Consider the following 10,028-nt stretch of genomic DNA (forward strand, 5'->3'; position numbering starts at 1 on the left):
TATAACATAGTGTTAAAGTCTGTTTGTGGTATCGTTTACTGCTCCTCCTGCTTTTAGAGGAAAATGTTGGCTTTGTACTTCCTGGCCTTTTGCATTTGGCCTTTGGCACTGCCCTTCCATGGGATCTGTTGGCACAGAAGGCAGTATTTGCTGGATCTAGTTGCCTGTTCTTATCTGGTTTTGTTTTGTTTTATTGTTGGAACATAATTAAGATAGAAAAGAAAGGAGTTATTTCTTTGGCCTATTTGCTACTACCCCATTTTCCTGTTTTCTGAAGGAGTTTTAGATTCAGCTTCATCTGCCTCTGACTGATAAGTCTAGCTCAGGTATTAAAGGGTTAAGCACCCTCCACCCTCCGTTTCCTCACTCACAGTAATCTCCCAGTTTAGCCCAGTAAAGCCTTTGGGGGCCCTTTAATTTAATCCTATAGAAGCAGGCAGCTCAGCCTACTGGTAGCAAAATCAGGGAGAGAGACCTGACATTTAGGATTATCCCAGCTGCCGTGTGTTCATACTCCCCTCTTTCTACAATCCTCTCCTCCTTAACCAAAATCTTAACAGCAAAGTGTATATGCAAGAAAGGGACCCCTTGAATGTGTATTATAGACTCAGAATTATCTCTCTTTTTAAAATATCATTATAGATTCAAAGGAATTCTTTGGACATCAGATATAATACATTTCCTCACAGAACACAAACTAAGAAATATCTTCATGGTACTCTGATTAATGTTTAAACTTGATGCCAATGCACTATTTTCTCTGCCCTTTAATATTAAACAACATCAACCCATCGCTCTGAAATGATTATTTTCCCTTAACTAGTTCTTTCTTCATACAGCTAATCATAAAACAAAAAAATCTGACTACATCCCCTCCACCAGGTGGGGGCTGTGCTGTTCTTGTTTTCCCTGTCCCCAGGCTCCTGCCTGAAATCTGAAAGAGGTGGTCGGCAAGAATAAGGGAGATGCGTGTTCTCAGCATGGTCGATGGACTGCTGCTGATAGGTGATGCAATATGTACAGAAATTATTGGCAGGGGCATTTAGAAATGTTTACAGCATTTTGACATTGCTGCAACATCCAAATGCAGTGATACAAACATGTTGATCCATGACCAATTGGAAACAAAACTAAATTGGTCTTTTATCTCAGAAAGTTTGGGAAACACAAACTATTTAAATAACTTCCCTCAAATAGCTTCTTCGGGGAAAAACTAATTAGACTATTTCACATCCCAACTCCATGAAATAATAATTCAGAGAAAGAATTCTGTAAGGGAGCAGAATTCGCCATCCCAAAATATGTCTCTTGGGCATATTAGTTATTTTAAGCTGGTTATTTTTGAATAAGTTCTGAAAACCCAACTGACACATTTGTAAGGAAAATCTCCATTTATAAGGGTGTCTCCCTCAATGTACCAAATAGAGGAAGATGACCAAATCTCTCGAAACTCGTCAGTGGAGAAGGCAATGACTTAAATCTGTATATCAACCTTACCCTTGTTTTCTGAGCTTTCCCTGGCAACCTCCCATAAATGAGTCTCCCCACCCTCAACATCTTCTTTTCTCTTTAGTTGTAGATGGTATTCAAGGTGAGGGCTTTGACCATTTTGGCAAGTTTCTCAGTTGTCCTGGGTCTCTCTCATGTATGCATATTTAATAAAATTTTGTTTGGTTTTCTCCTATCTCATGTCAAGGTCCTATCTCAGACCAGCCAGAAGAACCTAGAAGGGTACAGGAAAATTTCTTGCTCTTCAGTGCTATCTAATTCTCACATAGGTCAGAGGTGAGTACTACCATCATCCCCATTATAAAGACAGGAAATTGAAATGGAAAGTAATGTGGCAAGTCACACAACCAGAAGCAGCAGAGCTGCTGGCCACTCTGGCCCCTACTTGGCTTGTGATCTCATTACTGTCTCCATTTGAAGAGGACCTGAGCGGGCTGAGTGTTTGCTGATAAGCTGTGTGTCTCTGTGCATCAGCTTGGTCACCTCTTCCATTGTTTCTTTCAAGTCCACATGTTCTCTATTTAAAATGCTGGGGGTAAGGAAGAGCGAAGGAGTGACAGTCCTAAGTCCTCATTATAAGGAATTATAAAGAAACCCACAATCTCTCAGTGTATCTATGTGTACATATTCCCACTCTGATTTACCACCCAACTTACAAATGCCCCAGAGCCCAAACCACAGTGCAGGCCCAAGTCCCCAGGCCAAGGAGCACTGACTCCTCCCTTGCTGTGACTGTGGTGATCACTAGTTACCTAATAGTGAAAGAAAGTGAAGTCGCTCAGTCGTGTCCAATTCTTTGCGACCCCATGGACTGTAGCCTACCAGGCTCCTCCCTCCATGGGATTCTCCAGGCAAGAGTACTGGAGTGGGTTGCCATTTCTTTCTCCAGGGGATCTTCCTGACCCAGGGATAGAACCTGGGTCTCCTGCATTCCAGGCAGACGCTTTAACCTCTGAGCCACCAGGGAAGCCCAAAGAAAAGGGAATCTTGCCTTTTTCATAGGCAGGTTAGAGGAAGGCTGGGTATCAGGTTTCCTTCCTGGTAGGCAGGCCACAAGTTTCAAGTGGCCGCTGAGATGTCTACTCCCAACTCAACCCCAAACCACTTAGCCTATCTGCTTTAAGGAAGGGGGTGCAAGGGCAGAGATATCCCACCAGTTGGCTCCCTATGGAGGTGCTGGGGGACACGCATGCTCAGGAGGGAGTGGCAAGGGCCAGAAGGGTCTGTGTTAGGTTGCAAGTGTTTGGAGAACGAAATGGCAACTCACTCCAGTATTCCCGCCTGGAGAATCCCATGGACAGAGGAAGCTGGGAGGTTCTCAGAGACACCAAAATGTCCTGTCCCAGAGACATCTTAAATTCAAACCAAACTTATCATTTTAATCTACTGTCTTTTGTCCAGTAAATGAACCCCATCACCTCCAAGAGTTGGGGTCTTCCTGAATCCACCCTGAAGCCTTTCACCCTGTGAGTGTACCAACCCTACCACCACAGGCTACATTCTTCAGCCTATCACATTCTCATCTCTTTCAGATACATTCACCCCATTCCAGCCCCTAATTTGGGCAGTGGGTGGATTCTAAGGCACAGTTGATAAAAACAATTTTAGGTGAGCCTCCCCACCCTCTTCTATGTTCAATACTTAGTTCTACAGAGCCACATAAGCAGTCTGGCTGAGCAGTGGGAGAGCCTGAGTTTAGGAATTAAGGCAAAGGAAAGCCTGGGGTTGTAATTACAGTTCTGCTTATTATTAGGTACACTTGAGTTTCCTTACGGCAGGCCCTGGTCATTCAGTGCCTGTGTGATAAGCTGCGTCATTTGTGTCTGCCTCTCTGCAACCTTATGGACTATAGCCCGCCAGGCTCCTCTGTCCATGGGGATTCTCCAAGCAAGAATTCTGGAGTGGGTTGCCATGCTCTCCTCCAGGGAATCTTCCTGACCCAGGATTGAACCCATGTCTCTTATGTCTCCTGCCCTGGCAGGGGGGTTCTTTACCACTGGCGCCACCTGGGAAGCCCGAGCATTCGGTATATCACATATTTATAAGACCAGAAAAGAGGACATGCCATTTTGTACTGCCCTTAGTTTGTACTTGCTTTTCCACTTGCCTGAATGTCCCCTAGTTTCCGTCCTCAAGTAGCATCCATCTCCTCTAGGGTCTCTTCCCTGGGCTAAAGGCCCCTGTGAGGCCTTTACTCCCTGTGGCCTCCAGCAAAGCCCTCACACTTGTACCGTTAGTGAGTGTCTAGAGCAGCTTGGGTGTCAGGGCTGTGTCCTCCTCCTCCTCTCTGAGCCCCCAGCCCAGTGTATGGCACACAGCAGGGTACCTCTCATCCAGTAAATGTTTGCAGGATGCAGGGCTGAGTTTGAGATCACTCTGTAAGCTGTGTATAGCTGTACCACTTTCCTTTCTTCATAATACCATCTGGTGTTTGCAGCAATAAAAACTAATAGTGTCACTTTAATTCAGGATCTTGGCTGGAGGCTCCAAGGGGAGTAGAAAGAGCACTGGAATAAGAGTCTGAAACTCTAGGTTTTTCTGGGCTCTGCTAACTAATGAAGCCTGTCACCTTGGGGATGGCACTTCCCTCAACTGAACTGGCTCTGGGCAGGCATTCTGGGGTCCACAGACCTCTAGAGGAGCTATGGAGGGGCAGTAAAGGAAGTCCATGAACTCTGAAATTGCTGCCAAACTCAATCTGTTTGCATTCTATGGGGAGAGAAACCACAAATTATCAAATAGTCAAGAACTACTTGACTACTTGACTAAAGCTGGATAATTTTCCAAGTCTCTCCAATTTAGATCCTGGTGTATGTTCTCTCTGAGGGGGAAGGAAGTGCTAGGGAATAGGAGAGATGGCTGGCACAGGACCCGTCCCACATACCAACTGCCCAGGCCCATTTGAGACGGACTTTGTCAAAGGAGCCCTGGCACAACTACAGGGCTGACTCCGCAGCTCCCAGAACTTTGGTCCCATGAGCCAGGGAGCAGAGGCAGGGTCTGGGGTGGAGGAGACACATACATATTGCTCTTAAAGGGACCAGGGAGAAGGAATGGGAAGGAAAATGGCTGAAACATAAACCAACTGTGGACTAAGAGAGGTAAGGAGGAAAGGCGGTTTAGAGACATGAAGACTATCAAGATCCAGAAACTTGGCACAGGCATGGCAAACACCAGGAGTCCTGGAGATGGAGATGTGCTGGCACTAAACGTGGAAGAAGCTGGCACTTTCGGAGTATCTATTAGGTGCTAGGAATTCTGCTGATCATAATAATCCTGCAAAGGGTGTGTGATCAGCCCCAAAGCAAGAAAGATTAAATACGAGTTCCACAGCTTTTAAATGTCTCTGACTCTCCTTTCTGCCTGCACTGTCTACCCAGAAAAGAAGCCCAGCACGTGTCCTAAATGAGGCAGCCAGTCTGATATCACTTCTGCAAAACGCAACGACAAGGGGCAGGACTATGAATCCGAAGCTGGCAAAGGAGGGAGAGGGCTTCAATCATTTTGCAACCTTCCTGGGCTCTGGCCACGTGCCGGCCACGGGGCTAGGTTCCGGGAGGCACGTTACAAGAACCCTGCTCACAGCACCTTATAACAAACGGCCAACTGTCCCCCTCCCCCCAACATGGTAACCAGCTCGATCGCCGGGCCAGGACGCGCAGTGTGGGACCCGCACCGCGCTGGAACTGGCAAGCGGAGACCGCGGCTGGGCTTGGAGGCGAGTAGGGCAGGAACAGGCTAGTCTTCCCACTCCCGATCCAGTTTTACCAAGCGCAAGTCTCCGGGTCCGTGCACCACCAGGGAGAGGTTCTCGGGCTTGGCCGCCGCCATGTCGGTCGCTCTCTCCCTCTCAGGTCGGGGCCGCTGTCCGCAGCTTGTGAGGTGGTTTGGTTGGCGGCCCCTTGGAGGGTTGGGGGTGAGGGGCGGGAGGCTGGGCTTTGACTGGGAGCGCGCGCCCGGCCCGGGGCGGGGCCTCCTTGTCCCTGACAGCCAGGGCGGGGCTAGCGGAGAGGGGCGGGGCTAGCCGTCCAGGGCTTGCGGGGGGCGGGAGGGGGGAGGGGGAGCGGGGGGGGGGGAAGGGTGTGAAGAAGGTTAGAGAGTGAAGGGAGGGGGTAGGGAAGGGATAGGGAGAGGTAGGAAGGGGGTGGGGAGGGGTGAAGGAGACCAACCCAGCTCCACCTGCAGTGCACAGTTGGTCTGTCTCACATCCAAGGGGACCAGTCTGCCCTGAAAGTAGTCTGCAGAGGCAGTACCCCTCAGACCAGAGTTCTCAAGCTTTAGCTGCGGAGTAATGAGGATGGGCAGTGTGCGGCGGTTTCTCAGGACCAGCACAGGGATTTTGATACATTAAGTCTAGTCTCAACTGAGGCCTTAGGGTCTGTATTATTAGCATTGAGAATGCTGAGGCTGCAGGTGGCCAATGGTCTACAAGTGGAGAACAGGTGCTGCCCTGATGCAGTGTCTATGTTGGTCGCATGTCCCCAGACTGCAGCAAAGTGCCTGGCACCAGAAGTGAGTGAATGAAATGGTGCATCCCCCTGTGGGCCTGATGCACTGGTGTAAAGAAGCCATGCAAGGGAATCTGTGAGCCCCTTTCTCATACCCAGCTCTGCTTTTTATATTAGAAGCAGGATTTCTCCCCAAATTCTTCCTTTAAGCCTCTCTCCCCTTCAAGAAACAGGGAAGTTTAACTCTAAGGGGAGAGAGTTGCCCTCTGGGAAGGCCTAAGTCTGCAAAGACCCCACCGTGCTTTGAAGACTTTGAAGACAGTGTATGGATTTCATTCCCTACACCCTTTCCTCCTCCAGACACTCTACCAGATCCTTTCACCTACTCCTGGACACTTTCCCCAGCAGCTTATTTCTTGACGATGTCTCAGTGTGGCACCTACTCCGTGCCTCACATATGGGGCATGGCCTGTCTTTTCACTAGTAATCATCCCTTCCTCAGATGTACTGGAAACCGACTGGGGCTAAGGCCTCATTTCTTAAACACAACCTGGTAAACTGGTCTATACAATGAAGGAGCTCAAAAAAGAATATTTGATGATGAACATGGATCAGACTTTGGAATGCCAATAATGGCACAAGGGAAGTGTGTATGTTGGGGCGGGGGGGAAGTATTACAAGGTATAACAAGGCAATGGGATGGATTTTGTAGGGGACTTACAGAGTCAGTCATGTTTTTGCTTTGAGACTCCTCCCACAAGTTTTGGCTGTGCTTGGCTGGTTCCCCAGGCTGCTCCTGCACTCTGCTGAGCAGGCCATAGACAGATGACTAACTAGGGGTTGCTTGCCTTCACTCTGGCACCTGAATTTAAAACTCAGCTTCACCTGCTTGCCTTGTAGCATTTCATCACAGTCTCCCAGAAGGTTTTTCCAATGAGTAAAGCTGAAGATGGAGAAAGCCTCAGGAATGGCTTAAAAGCTGAAAGCTACTTGAAGTAGACACTTGAGTTTTAAGAAAACAGAACATCAGAACCAAAAGTCACTAAAATAATGACACAACTGCCACACTTGGAGTGGTATTTGCTTTCTCCTGAGCAATAGTACTCTTGAAGGTTGTTGGCTGAAGACCAAGAGATCTGGCAGGGCAGGAGAGATACTTTTTGTTTTTTGGCTGTGCTGGGTCTTCCTTGCTTTTGTGTTGGTTTTCTCTAGTTGTGGTGAGCAGGGACTACTCTCTAGCTGTGGTGAGTGGGCTTCTCATTGCAGTGGCTTCTTTTGTTGCAGAGCACAGGCTCTAGGGTGTGCAGGCTTCAGTGGTTTCAGCTCACAGGCTCAGTGTTGTGGCACAGGGGCTTAAGTGCTTGGAGGCATGTGGAATCTCCCCAGACCAGGGATAGAACCTGTGTCCCCTGCATTGGCAGGCAGATTCTTATCCACTGTGCCACCAGGGAAGTCCAAGAAATACACTTTAAGATATATTCTGTGACTAGGGCCCTTTATAGAAAAGTTAACATGGTGAGTTGATAAAGATTCTTAAGAAACTGACATTTTTAAGACAAAAAAAAAAGCAAGTCTTTATTACAGTATTTAAACAACTAGTTATCATCTTTCTATGTAATTTCCTAACAGAGACCAGCATTCACAGTGGTGAGGAACAGATTTTTTTTTAGGCATTTTACTGAATAAAGGATAAAATGCTGGCTTTGCCTTTGCTGCTGGCCTGCTTAGCACAGCTTCTCTGGGCCTCGGCCTAACTTTCCCAAACAACACAGCACTTTTAGGGACTCTTTCCACTGACTACAACTTCAGCAACTTGTCAGTAGAATTCTGCCAGAAAAACTTAATTTGAAATTTAAAAATTAAATCACAGGATGCATATCTTCTTGGGTCACATATCCAGAGAAAGGGGGAACATCCTTCACTGATACTGGGTTACTACAGATCTGGAATTTTACACAGTGCATTAACAAGAAAAATCAGTGTGTCGCAAGGCCTTAGTTTTCCAAAGGTCAAAACAGTTATAAAATCTCTGATTTCCAGATTTCTCCATTTTGTCATCAAGTATTCAATTACTCAAACCTGGTTATTTACAACTAACTAAATAAATAAAAACAACCACAAAAGCAACCATGAGATTTCCTGCAGATCTTAAAAATAAGGTTACTCAAGAGAGTTAAGCCAGTAAAATTCATATGCAGCACATGAGATTAATGGACTTCCTCCAAGGAACTGGTAATATATCTGCCATTAACAAATCTCAAGAAAGAAGGGTTAGAAAAAGAACCAAGAGAGCAGGGAATTTTAATCTAGAACCATCCAAGGGAGAGCGGCGCTTGGTAGTGGTAGCAGTGCAGCTGGGACAGAGAAGTGGATGCAAGTGGACAGACAGGTAAGGTGACTGCCAAATGTCAGCTGAGGATGGTAACTTGGACTTAGACAAGTGGTGGGAGATGGAGTGAAGAGGACAGATCCAAGATTTTTATTTTTAATAATTTTATGTATTTATTATTTATTTTTGGCTGTGCTGGGTCTTCATTGCTGTGAGAACTGAAGCAATATGCTAACTGCTGGCTTTCAAGATAGAGAACGGTGTCAACAAAGATGCAGCTCTGGATGCTAGAAAAGATGACTAATTAGATTCTCCCAAAGAGACTCAGGAGGAAGCAGACAGCTTGATTTTGGCCCAGAGAAACTGATTTCAGACTACTGACCTCTAGAATTGTAAGAGAATAAATGTGTATTGGTGTGTTTTTCCAGCTTTGTTGAGATATTTACATATAACATTGTGTAAGTTTAAGCTGTACAATGTGATGGTTTGACACGTTTATATCAGGAGATGTTTAAAACTACAGGGCTAGTTTATTAGCTTTAGCTCATCCTTTGGCTCATATAATTACTATTTTGTTGTCACTGTTTTGGTGAGAACGTTAAAGTTCCACTCTCAAGGCAATTTTCAAGAATACTTCAGGTTACTTGCTGTAGTCACTAAGGTGTGTATTAAGATCTCCAAAATTTACTCATTTTGATTTCATTATGTTGAGCCATTCTTGCATCAGGGATTAAGCTCACTTGATAACCGTGAATGATCCTTTTAATATGCTGTTTAATTTGGTTTGCTAGTGTTTGGTTGAGAATTTTTGTATCTATATTCATCTGATCTTTGGAATATTAGTCTATATCCTGTAATGTCTTTTTTTTTGTTTTTCTTTAAATTTGGCTGCAGTGCTTGCGGGATCTTAGGTCCCTGACCAGGGATCGAACCTGAGCCCTCGGAGTGAAAGTAAGGAGTCAATCTCCTTACTTGTTATTGGTCTATTCAGATTTTTCTATTTCTTCATGATTCAGACTCAGTAGATCATATGGTTCTAGGAATTCATCCATTTCTTCTAAGTTATTCAACTTTTTGGAATATAATTTTATTTTTCTGTTACTAGTTAACATCCTTTCATTTCTGCTTGAAGAACTCCTTTCAGCATTTCTTATACATTAATGGTAATGAACTCCTTTTGGTGGCACCAGGACCGGGAGTCATGGTGACTCATTTCTCTCAGTCAGTCAGGGTCCCCAGCCCTTGACAAGTGATACTGGGAGTCCACAGAGACTGCAAGGGCTGTTGGAGTCCTCAGCAGTGTCTCCAGATCCAGCTGCTATGGACCAGGGCAAGCAGCAGTGGTGGCTGGAGCTATGCACACAGGCAGCTGTGGGGGCTGGCTGCTGGTGCCTGCAGCAGCAGGGGGTAACTGCAAACACACATGGAGTGGTGGGGACCAGAGCAGGCAGCAAGGGCCAGGGCCAACTGTGTATGCACTGGCACCTGCAGGGGCCCTAGCTGACTGTATGCACCACATGGCTGCTGGGTCTCACCACCAGCGTGTGGCAGTGGAGCCCACCTGGGACTGGGCTAAGGGCACACAGGTACACATTTGGAGGGGTTAGTGCAGGTGAGTGCCCTGGCAGAGGCCAGTGACAAAAGACAGAGCCTGATCCAGGCCCTCAAGCAGCTGCAGGGTCCCAGGTCACTGGCATGCTCTGCCTTGGCTGCAGTCTCCCCACGGACATTCATATACAATA

At 46.5% G+C, this 10,028-nt stretch overlaps 1 protein-coding gene across 1 annotated transcript in view; it reads right to left on the minus strand.

Moving 5' to 3' along the window:
- The window catches only part of SORD (sorbitol dehydrogenase), a 31,793-nt gene extending 26,348 nt beyond the window's left edge, over nucleotides 1-5,445 (minus strand). Inside the window, exon 1 of the mRNA XM_052646826.1 lies at nucleotides 5,278-5,445. Within this exon, the coding sequence (XP_052502786.1) occupies nucleotides 5,278-5,340 (63 nt within the window). The 5' untranslated portion in view covers nucleotides 5,341-5,445. The remainder of the gene's footprint in view (nucleotides 1-5,277) is intronic.
- Between the last annotated feature and the right edge of the window lie 4,583 nt (nucleotides 5,446-10,028).

This window comes from Budorcas taxicolor, chromosome 10 (genome assembly GCF_023091745.1).
Source record: "Budorcas taxicolor isolate Tak-1 chromosome 10, Takin1.1, whole genome shotgun sequence".
Taxonomy (NCBI): Eukaryota; Metazoa; Chordata; class Mammalia; order Artiodactyla; family Bovidae; genus Budorcas; species Budorcas taxicolor.